This window comes from Convolutriloba macropyga, chromosome 1 (assembly GCF_964194025.1).
Source record: "Convolutriloba macropyga chromosome 1, txConMacr16.3, whole genome shotgun sequence".
Lineage (NCBI taxonomy): Eukaryota > Metazoa > Xenacoelomorpha > Acoela > Convolutidae > Convolutriloba > Convolutriloba macropyga.
In genome coordinates, this window is record NC_134468.1 from 58,308,365 (window position 1) to 58,320,934 (window position 12,570).

Here is a 12,570-nt window from a genome sequence, read left to right on the forward strand (position 1 = left end):
ATTATTGAAAATTTTGAAATCAAATAAACAAAGTGGAAAAAAGATCTATATATATTCTGAAAGTACACTAACAGGGCAACAAAATGAGCTATTATAGACCTTCTAAATCGTCTTCTTCAAAAAGTTATTAACAGACGTTTTTCATGAAGTTCGACTTTTTCTTCACCTTATTCGACGGTTCTTTAAAATTTTGTGAACAAATCAAAATATTGGCATTTAGTTCTACACAAACTCATAAAGTACGTTAACAGGGCAACAAAATGAGCTACTATAGACTTTCTAAATCGTCTTCCTCAAAAAGTTATTAACAGACGTTTTTAATGAAGTTCGACATTTTCTTCACCAAATTCGACGGTTCTTTAAAATTTTGTGAAAAAATCAAAATATTGGCATTTAGTTCTACACAAACTCATAAAGTATGTGAACACGGCAATAAAATGAGCTATTATAGACTTTCTAAATCGTCCTCTTCAAAAAGTTATTAACAGACGTTTTTCATGAAGTTCGACTTCTTCTTCACCTTATTCGACGGTTCTTTAAAATTTTGTGAACAAATTAAAATATTGGCATTTAGTTCTACACAAACTCATAAAGTACGTTAACAGGGCAACAAAATGAGCTATTATAGACTTTCTAAATCGTCTTCCTCAAAAAGTTATTAACAGACGTTTTTCATGAAGTTCGACATTTTCTTCACCTAATTCGACGGTTCTTTAAAATTTTGTGAACAAATCAAAATATTGGCACTTACTTCTACACAAACTCATAGAGCACGTTAACACGGCAACAAAATGAGCTATTATAGACTTTCTAAATCGTCTTCCTCAAAAAGTTAATAACAGACGGTTTTAATGAAGTTCGACTTTTTCTTCACCTAATTCGACGGTTCTTTAAAATTTTGTGAACAAATCAAAATATTGGCATTTACTTCTACACAAACTCATAAAGTATGTTAACACGGCAATAAAATGAGCTATTATAGACTTTCTAAATCGTCTTCCTCAAAAAGTTATTAACAGACGTTTTTCATGAAGTTCGACCTTTTCTTCACCTAATTCGACGGTTCTTTAAAATTTTGTGAACAAATCAAAATATTGGCATTTACTTCTACACAAACTCAAAAAGTACGTTAACACGGCAACAAAATGAGCTATTATAGACTTTCTAAATCGTCCTCTTCAAAAAGTTATTAACAGACGTTTTTCATGAAGTTCGACTTCTTCTTCACCTTATTCGACGGTTCTTTAAAATTTTGTGAACAAATCAAAATATTGGCATTTAGTTCCACACAAACTCATAAAGTACGTTAACACGGCAACAAAATGAGCTATTATAGACTTTCTAAATCGTCTTCCTCAAAAAGTTATTAACAGACGTTTTTCATGAAGTTCGACATTTTCTTCACCAAATTCGACGGTTCATTAAAATTTTGTGAACAAATCAAAATATGAGCATTTACTTCTACATAAATTCATTGGATACGTTATCACGGGAACAAAATGGGCTAATAACTGACAGAGACGTTCTTACTCGTCTTCTTCAAAAAGTTATTAACAGACGTTTTTCATGAAGTTCGACTATTTCTTCACCTAATTAGACGGTTCATTCAAATTTTGTGAACAAATCAAAATATGGGCAATTACTTCTACACAAACTCATAAAATACGTTATCACGGCAACAAAAAAGTCTAACATAGACCTTCTAACTCGTTTTCCTAAACAAGTTTTTAACAGACGTTTTTCATGAAGTTCGACTATCTCTTCAGTTAATTATACGGTTCATTAAAATTTTGTGAACAAATCAAAATTTAGGCAACTGCTTGTACACAAACTCAAGAAGTACGTTACCAGTGCAACAAAATGGGCTAACATAGATCTTCTAATTCGTCTTTTTCAAAACGTTATTCGAAGACGTTTTTCATGAAGTTCGACATTTTCTCCAACTAATTCGATGATTAATTAATATTTTGTGAACAAATCAACATGTGGGCATTTAATTCTACACAAATTGATATTGTACGTTATCACGGCAACAAAATGGGCTAAAAGCTAACATAGACTTTCAAACTCGTCTTCTTCAAAAAGTAATTAACAGACGTTTTTCATGAAGTTCGACTTTTTCTTCACCTAATTCGACGGTTCTTTAAAATTTTGTGAACAAACCAAAATATTGGCATTTACTTCTACACAAACTCATAGAGTACGTTAACACGGCAACAAAATGAGCTATTATAGACTTTCTAAATCGTCTTCCTCAAAAAGTTATTAACAGACGTTTTTCATGAAGTTCGACCTTTTCTTCATCAAATTCGACGGTTCATTAAAATTTTGTGAAAAAATCAAAATATGAGCATTTACTTCTACACAAATTCATTGGGTACGTTATCACGGGAACAAAATGGGCTAACAACTGACAGAGCCGTTCTAACTACATGCCATTAACCTGCAAAAGTCTCTTCTACTGCAGAAAGAAGAACAAAAATAAGCCAAACCAAAAAAACTAACAAAAAAAGGCTTCATTGTCATCTGTATCCTCCTCCTCTTCATTCTGGGTTGAAGACGTAGATCAAATTTTTATTTTTGCAGCACAAATTTCTGTAATTTTTTTCCGTGCGGAGCCTGGATAAGATTTACACCCGTTGAAAAGAAGGAAATAAGTGGACAAAACAGTGTAATTGTAGTGTATTTCTAAGAGTGTAATTTATTAAAAATAGCGGTGTATTTCTAAGAGTGTAATCACTTCAAAATTACACTTTTCACTCTTTTCCCCACTAAAAATTGAACAAAAGAGTGTAATTTTTAAGAGTGTAAAAAGAGTGGAATGAAGAGTGTAAAGAGTGTAAAAAGAGTGTAATTTTCTAAAAATTACACTCTTACACTCTTTTCCCTGCTATTTAAGAGTGGAAAACGCTTTACACCCTAATCTCGCTTAATAACGGTGTATTAGGGGTGGACACCTCGGCCCGGGGTTCCAAAGAAGAGTCGCACAAGAAATTTCAACGTGAAAAGCAGCTTCAAATTGGTACCAAAAGTCTTGTTGATTATATATTCAAAAAAGAACACTTTATTAACCATAACAGTCATAACAAGTAACAGAGGGTCTAACAATTGTTATAATACTGCCTGGAGTGTGGTTATTTATTTCAGTACATAAGTGTAATTAAATAAAAATTAATTAATTCTTAGCTCGACCAGTTAGTGTTGATTCTTGAGTCATGGTTTAGTAAACTTTTTTAAACCTGATAGATTTCCAACTAACCGACCCATAAGTTGTATATTGTTTATTATCAAAAAAAGATTTAATATAAAACTTTTTCAATTCTTTTGGAAAGTTTTTTTCGTTTCCAAACTCCTTAATTCTTTAGGAAGTGAATTCCGATCCTTTGATGCAGTTTTTATAATTGAACGTTCTGAACGTTCTAATTTTTGAGTGTGACATATAGAGTCAAAAAATATGTCACAGCTTCTAAGGTTTTGTCTGATGCACCAAGTGGGCAAGGTTGTGACATCTAAAGGATTAAACGCGGGTAAAGGACAGTTTCTCAGTTTCCACATATAAGTGGTTCTTTTCAATTTGATTAAATATTCAACAGGGAGAATAGAGTGCTTTATCTTGAGATCTTTTGTTGAGTCCATTCTATTTCTAGAGTAACAAGCACGAATGGCCCAATTTAGTTGCTTTTGAAGCGATATGAGCAAATTTTTGTCTATTGGTTGAATTAACAGTAATGAATAGTGTAGATGGCTGATAACAAATGCGTTCAGAACCGTTTTCATTAGAAACGTTGGTATCCGATTACGGAGTGTATAAATTGTTTGAATTCCACCCGCCATTTTCTTTAAAAGATGCTTCACTTCGTCTTGGAAACTGAGATTTTTGTCAATATGTACCCCAAGATACTTGACGCTTTTGGACTCTGTAATAATTTCGTTCCCGATTTTTATTGATTCACAATTCGCTGAAATTTCTGTTGCGGCTGAATAGTATGAATTCAGTTTTTGATTGATTCAGTTGTAGTTTTAGACTTGTGAAATACTTGGTCAGCAAAATTACATTTTTTTCTATAATTGTTTTGCACTCTCGTTGTATAGGAGCGGAAGCAAGGAGTAATGTATCATCTGCATACTGTACCACCTCGCAGTTTTTATCAATTTGATCTCGCAGATCGTCAATATAAATATTTAACAATAGAGGACCAAGCACTGTCCCCTGAGGCACACCACGTTCTAGAGTAATCTCATCTGGATTTACGTTACTAATCAGAACTCTTTGTTTTCTCTCCGAGATGAAACTTTCTATTAGTTTTATGGTTTTAGAGTCAACACCTAATCTTCCTAGCTTTTTTAAAAGGATAACATGGTTTATTGAGTCAAATGCTTTTGAAAGGTCTAGAAAGGCAGCAGCTACAATTTTGTTTTGATCTGTTTTATGTCTTATAAATTCAGTGGTGTAAACGAGAGCGTCAGTTGTAGAATGTTTCTTCCTTAATCCGTATTGAGAGCAACTTAGTAGTTTGTTTTTTTTGTAAGAACTCTGTCAGTTGCTCTTTGATTAAGATTTCAATAACTTTTGAAATGCAGGGTGTTATTGATATAGGTCTGTAATTATGGCTGTAGATATGGCTTCTTGTTCTAGTTGAGTTTCTTATTTCATTTATAAGGTTCCAACGTTTTCTGCTGTTATTAGATGACATAACTAATGACTGATAGAATTTATTGAGAACACTGTTAGATGAGCAGAACAATTTCTGTTTCAATTCGGAGAAGGTTTGGAAATTTTTTTATTTTAAACTAGAGTCACACTCTTTTTGTAATTCTTTGTTTTTCTCTTTCAACCAAGTTTGTGAACGAGCAAAGCATATTTTGTCGTTTCTGATGAAAACATTTTTTAGCGGCGCGTGTTTTTGCAGTACTCTAGTGAAAATTTTGGTGAAAGATTTAAGCATTTCATTTGCATTATTTTGTTGGTATATGACAGACCAGTTTGCTTTTTTCAAATCATCAAGGAATTTTTCTTTGTTATATATATTTCGGTCATAGATTTTTTTCTTCTCTACCAGTTTTAATGGGTTTGTTTCTTCGTTCAGTATAGTACACAGGGCAAAATGATCAGATAGAATTGGAGTGTCGCACACAATGGATTTTTTGACGTAAATATCGGAAATAAAGTAATCGATTAACGTTGCAGTCTTGCCCGCCTTGCAAAGACGAGTTGCCTCAGTTTTGTTTTGTATTTCTCTATGGTATAGTAATAAAATTGAGTCTAACTTCTCCTTTTCCCTTGAGTTCAGATAATTAATGTTGTAATCACCCGTGAGTATTATATTATGACCTTTGACTATTGCATTATCAATGTTTGTAGCCAATTGTTCGAGAAAGATGTCCGTTTTGTTTCTGTTGGGAGAATATGTGACATTAAGTAAGATTGTGATTTGAGTTTTCCGGTTGTTTACTTTTATTTCTGCCCATATACTTTCAAGGTGAATTGAGAACTTATTTAGATCCTTTCTCAATTTTGGGGAAAAGACTTTTGGTATAAGCAGCATTACACCTCCGCCCTTTTTTGAAATGCCCACTTTCGCTCGGTCAAATCTAAAACACACATACTGGTCTTTCTTAGGGTTATAAAAGTCATCATGATCGTTGCTAGTGAGCCATGTCTCTGTAAAACAAAAAATAGTGTTCTCTGGCAGTTCTCCAACAATTTCATTTAATGCCCGTCTTTTGTTTACAATGCTTCGACAGTTAACCTGGAAAATTTTAAGGTTTTTTGTCCGCATTGCATTTTGTTTTAGCCTCTGCAAACGACACAATTGGGCTGGGATTCAACTCTATGTCGCCACAGCTGATCAGTAAGATTAGGATGAAGAATGCGTACAGTATGTTGCAGTTTATTACTAAAAGAGTAAGCACTTCTATTGGAAATCTTTTTTTCAATGCCAATACATTTTTTAAGCTTAGCATTTATGAATTGTACCCGTGTTCCTCTGTTCTTATTGCTGTCGCGGGAAATCTTGAGGACAACAATAAGAAACAAAAGAAAAAAAATTTTTGGTCGAGCTAAGACAAAGAAGGAAAGCATTTAAAAATACAAAATTGTGCGGATACCTACATCAGAAACCGATCAGATACTTTACACTAAAAGCCATAACTTTTGTTACAACCATTGAATTTATAAGCATAAGAGTTAGCGCGATAGGGCAGCTGATTATTGTAAGGATTATTATGAGAGTATTTTACTGCTCTTTGGAAAGGTTGGTACCTGTTTTGTCTGTTAAATTGAGCTCTTACAAGTTTCAATGGTTGCCTCGCGTGCGTATTATCAGTGGCTGGCTCATGATTGAGGAGCTCTATAGGACTGAGCAATTCGACCATTGGATGATAGCAACAAGTGAGAAAGTAGCCAGTTTTTCAATAATGGAACGCCATGCTGATAATTGAAATGAACATTGTCATAGAACAAATAATTATAGCTCGTTGAGTCACCAGTTTTCATTGCAGCGCTTTTAACATAATCGTTTAGGGGCAAAATTTTAAACCGATCAACGTTGTCATAGTTATCATGAAGTAATGAATTAAATTTATTTATAATATTGTTTTTCTGAGTGTTATGTTCAAGATCCTTTAAAGGTGGTATTTCACAGAGTACAAATGTTTCTGGTGTGAATTTTTCAACGCAAAGATTAACCAGTTGTTTGAATTGTTCAAAATTTACTTCAGCAGATTTAGACGTATGTTTCAGCACGTTATTGGTTCCGTCTTGTAAGACAAAGTTTTCAATTTTTTTGCCTCGTAATCCTTCAGTACTCTCAATTTTTCATTTGTTGTTGACCCCCGATAAACATGCACCCCAATATCAGCAGGTATTGTTGTATCTCGCTCTAGTTTTCCAATAATGCTGCTCCCAATCACTAAATTTTCGTTAACATCCTTAATTGAAATTTTTGGAAATCTCTTACTTGTTCACTGTTGTCTGTTTGGATAGCTACTTCGACCATAGCATGTTCCCTATTGTCTTAACCACTTACCACCTTGTTGTCCAGTAATTTTTCCGCAGCTGAGTGATAACTTTTTCGATAAACGTGTCCTTTTCTTGTAATTTTTTGGAAATATCAATATATATTTTGTACATGTCTTGTTTATTTAAGCCCAGGAAAGCTTTTTCGTCAAGAAGAGCCATAGCTTCTTAAGTTTTATAGTATCGTCCGTTTTCAGATGTAGGAAAGCGTTGCTTAAAGCTTGTTGAACATTCAAAGATACGTTTAAAGATAGGGACTAATCTTCAATAGAGAAGTTTGCGTTGGTGACGTAATAAACGACCGTTTTGAAGAACGCTTTGATGCTTGAAGAACGCTTTGCTATAAACTCAACAACTATAAACTCAGCTATAAACTCAACAAAAATAGAACTAAAAATATTAGCAAGGCTGTAAAATCTCAGTTTAAATACATAAGTGCCCCAATTTTCATTCCTTTGAAGCCCAAAATGAAGTGTAATGTTTTTATAAAGTGGCTTAAGCAATTTGAAGCAATATACTTTTTCGAGGTTCCAACAACAAAAACCATTGGAATCTATTCCTAACCGCACTTTTTTAGTAAAACATACAATTTCGCTCTTCTTCTCTATCAATTGAAACAAATATTATTTCTTTCACTTGAAAAAACAACTGAATTTACCACTAAAAGCATCTGTTAACAGAAGAAACTGGATTTTGTTAGGGTATTTACCCTACAAAATTTTACCTATAAATTTGTTTCTGCAGAGTAAAACACATTTGTAATTTTGGATTAGGAACCGACTGTACCCTCATTTCTTGATGACTTTGGACAACCTCGCCAAGTTCGATTTTGTTCTTGAATTTTTTTTTAAGAACCACAAACTACAGATATAACGAACTAACGTTGGGCGAATTGCTCCCAAATGACCGGCGAGTGGTTGGCTTTGTTAGGTGCCTGCTGGGGATTAGGGAAGCTAGCATTACGGATGGGGTTGAGCGGCGTTGGGGTAAAGTGAGGGGTAAGAATGGGAGAGCTGGACGAGAGTGGGTGAAAAGGAAGAATGTTGAAAGGGGATTGTTGGGGTGAGGGGGTGACTGAAGGGGTGCCGAACTCTCAAATACGAGAACTGCCATTCACAGAACTTCCATTCACAAATTGCCGCCTCAAAACAGTTTCAGTGAATGGCATTTTTAGAGAATAGTAACGCGTGAGGCTCTAACTGCTCAGCCTTTTAATGCTACTTGTTTATCCTGTTTTTGAAGGCGAATATAATTACTACAAACTTAGTTTGAGAGCATCTGTTGTCAAAGTAGTTTGAGAGCATTAATTCAGTGATGTCTGTTGTCAACTTAAATTGTATTTTAACTGAAATGTCTGCGGGACAAAAGTTGTTCCTTCAGGACATGAACTCTTTCTACTAAATTTCCAAAGAAATTTTTTAGCTACGAGGCAGTAAACATACATGCGGTTATTTTGCCACGAATAAACGGATTCTGGACAGTACGACTGGAAAATTTCAACGACGCCTTTCCCATAATGAATCAAGTTTAGTTTCTTTTGAGCACACGATTGTTCTGCCACTGCCTGTCCACAGCCAGGAAAAAAGGAGGAGGGTAAAGAAAACAGAACATACTGGAAAAATCTCCAATCCGGTTTCTTAACTGGATTTGAGACTATTTAATTTCGCTTTTTTAACTGGAATTAAATAGTTGATACTCCGACACAGTATCAACTATTTAATTTTTATCCTTCATATTTCAGCTCGACCAGTCCCCTCCTGGAGCCAGGTAATAAAAAAATAAGTTTGGATCCAAAATCTTGCCAGAATCTTGCACGATGAATTCAAAATCTTGCAAGAATCTTGCAAGATTGATTCAATTCTTGCAAGAATCTTGTAAGCAAAATGGAAGAATTATGCACGATTTTAAATTTATTCATCAACAGGGTCTATTTAGATCGAATTTTGATTTTCACGCGTTATCTACGAATTTATCTTGGTGTGATTTTAAGTTCATAAAAGAAACTTTAGTTAATTACTTAGAAGTAACCATTTTTTGCTTATAGTTTTATTTTGTGTATACACTCTAGGAAATTAACGACTATATGTGTTTTTTACGACTATATGCTAGAGGTTTACCATTATAAACCTACGATTAGAACATATATTCCCCTTTTTCAAACTACCTCAAAATAGCAACAGGCTATTTGGGGCTATAGTTCGAGACGGGTGGCTATGATGCGGAAATACCCAATTTCCTTGAGGAGACCACTTTATTTTAATTTTTATTCCTCACTTTTGAGAATTGTTGCAACACTGCCTTTTACTAAAATTAAGTTTGCTCCGTCAGAATTCTAGGACTTCATTTGGAAAGAAAAGATTTTGTATTTTTGGACATATTAATCAAATAACAGAATCAAGAAGTTGGCCAAAAAATTTAAACGTACTTGGTCACATTGGTAGCACAACCGATGGGGATATCTTGTGAAGAAACATCCCTTGCAAATGTAATCCCGTTCATATGTCTGTTGCTCTGATTGGTTGTAGTCTCCAAAGGAGGAGTTGACTGAAGGTATTTGTGTAAATTCTGAGCCTGAGGAGCCCATTTGTACACTGCAGTCTACACATGTGAAGCATTCTTCGTGAAAGAACACGCGTGAAGTCATTTTGCTGCCGATTGTTGAGGAGGATGGCGTCGGAATTTCCACTCTTTTGCAACCTGCAAGTGGTAAAAAAATGAGTAAAAAATCTCATTTCTGATACCCTGAATTTTTGCCAAAGTTGCTTAAAAACTGTAATGAGTAGCACAGCTGTTTCAGGTAATATTTTCTGATGTAGTATGCATTCCCAGTTCGAAGTCTGCAGACCAAAATGACTTGATTAGATCATTTTCGAGTGCATACCTGTTTATCGTGCGCTTCAATTACATGATCAGGAAAAGTTTTGGAGAGCACGAAAGTTTGGAAATAGTCCGAAAGAGGTCACTTAGAGCTGGTATGCTGTGATCAGAGGCGTTTTCGAATGCACAATAGTCTGTTCAGTTGTTTATGCACGGATCCGTGCATAAACAACTGAACAGACTATTGTGCATTCGAAAACGCCTCTGATCACAGCATACCAGCTCTAAGTGACCTCTTTCGGACTATTTCCAAACTTTCGTGCTCTCCAAAACTTTTCCTGATCATGTAATTGAAGCGCACGATAAACAGGTATGCACTCGAAAATGATCTAATCAAGTCATTTTGGTCTGCAGACTTCGAACTGGGAATGCATACTACATCAGAAAATATTACCTGAAACAGCTGTGCTATCGACACGGTGGAGATTCAAGTTCGCGTTTAGAGCTTACAAAATGTAAGCCTTTTAATAAGATATAAGTAATTTATTCCGACGTTTTCAGTAACTATATTCCATCGTGGAAAATGGTTATGCACAATGTAAAATGCTGACTAATTATGTCATTCGTTTCCGCAAAACGTCAAATTTAATGAAATTTGCTTTTTCTGAAATTGGCGCCACTTAATAAAGATTCTAGCGAGACTTCAAAACTTCAAGTTTCTTGCAGGAATCTTGCAAGTTGTAAATCCGTGTTCTAATGCTCCTCTAAAAATGACGTTTAGAACAAAATAAACTTTAAAATAAGAATGGCTGTAAGTTTAGATGGTAATTTAATCATCCCAAATACTCATAGTAAAGTTAACAATCAATGAGTAAAAATTTGATTGGGTATCCCACAGTTTCCATAAAGCTGAAGACCTCTTTAATTTTTGTCATTTAACGGCTTTTTGCTCGAAAGTGGTTGTTTTTTAGCTAAAAGTGTCCGAAAAGTAAAAGTATCCGCTCGGATCTATAGATCCAACCGATTTTATTTTATAGCCAACAACATTTTTGGGCAAAATCTTACCGATTATCTTCTTTGCGCATTTCTGACAGGTGGCTGCAATTTCTCGCTTGTAGCACTCTTGACAACACCGCACCCCACCCACTCCCACCGGTCCTCCTCCTCCTCCCCCTTTATTTACAAAGTAGTACGGCTGTCCACCCAACTTAGCCCCGCAGATGCGCTCTGTGACTCTGTGTCTTCTACCTGTTCCTCCCTTGTTAGCCGCGTGGCTCCTGTACTCGCAGAGGAAACAGTCCTCGTGGAATGATAGTGTGTCCTCGTGAACTGCCACCCCATAGATATCCTGAATTTATTCACATTCATTTATTTACAGACGTACTTGAGTTTTATATCCGTATCCTTTAGTATGTGTCTACTTGGTGATATTGGAGAGTTATCAGACAGTTGATATATTGGATATCTGAGTTACTGGAGACTTTTATCATGTGCAACTATAATCTAACTTCTTCAGACTACTGTATTTTGACACTCATTTTTAATGGTTTCACTCTGTCTTTGGCATTGTTTCAATCCATTATCAACTCGATACGTCAAAAAGGCAGAAGTCTAATGTACACTTAAAGTGTAATGAATAGCATCTTTTAATATTTCTAATTGAGACCTCGCCATATTAGATTAGTAGAGGTGTCAAAAAAAAAATCTGAACACTGACGATAAGACATCATGAACTTAGCACTTAATTAGCAAAATGGCTACCCAACGCATGCCAGGAACGTCTGGGACATATTTTGCATTGCCTGTTGTAGTTTTTGATGTTGAAGTCGGGGAAAAACGACGATCGAGCACTTGAGTCGAAAGAAAGTGGGTGAATGCACGTTGGCTTTGATTTATTAAGTACTTAGCCATAGCAGGTTGTATATATGGTTCTAAAGCTCATTTTACAACTGATCCGGTTAATTATGTCCTGTTTTGATTGGTTCAATACTTCAGAATTTATTTACAATTTTAGACCTCAAACCTCAATAGCTGACCCCATACTCCATGCTCGATCATTACTTTTCGTCTGAAAGATATTTTTATCTTGATAACCGGCTCATATGAGTTACAGTATAATCGTAGCAAACTTTTAGGCCCACTGTGAACGTGAACGTTATTTCTGCGCTCTTCTAGATGACAACTGGTCAAGCGTTTGTTACCCTTTGAAAATTAAGCCTAGTCTGTGAATGCTCAATGGCTCTGATATCTTAAGCACTTAACCAAAACAAGTCTAAGTATATATGGTTTTAAAGCTTTTTTACGACGGATACTATCTAAATGTGCCACTTTGATTGGTTCAGTATTGTCTTGCAGGTTTCCTACAAAAATTTGGATTTCGCCTTAGTTTGGTACGAAATAATGCTTTACAATATTTTTTCAAGCTGGTCATTGATTGAGTTTTCTCTCGGTTCATTTTTATTTTATCATTTCTTTTAAAATTTTTGTGTATCTTTCTTCCCGAATGTTGCAGAGTTCGTCAAATGTAATATTGACTTTGTATTTTATGTACCCTTTGGGTCATTGCGTGGTCACCGGACCCAGATTTAAGACATATAATCCTTTGAAAATATTCATAAATGAATTGGCTCTTTGTTTGTACATGCTCAACACTTGTTAGAAGTACTCATGAATCCTTAGATTCACCAGTGCGGCATCACCCGACCCGGGATGCTGTTTGCAATTTATAAGGTCAG

At 35.0% G+C, this 12,570-nt stretch overlaps 1 protein-coding gene across 1 annotated transcript in view; it reads right to left on the bottom strand.

Annotated features, from left to right (window-relative positions):
* Nucleotides 1-12,570, bottom strand: part of LOC142340863 (four and a half LIM domains protein 1-like) — a 41,918-nt gene that overhangs the window by 26,731 nt on the left and 2,617 nt on the right. The window contains exons 2-3 of the mRNA XM_075391613.1: nucleotides 10,901-11,183; nucleotides 9,444-9,715 (exon numbers count right to left, since the gene is read on the bottom strand). Of these exons, the coding sequence (XP_075247728.1) occupies nucleotides 9,444-9,715; nucleotides 10,901-11,183 (555 nt within the window). The remainder of the gene's footprint in view (nucleotides 1-9,443; nucleotides 9,716-10,900; nucleotides 11,184-12,570) is intronic.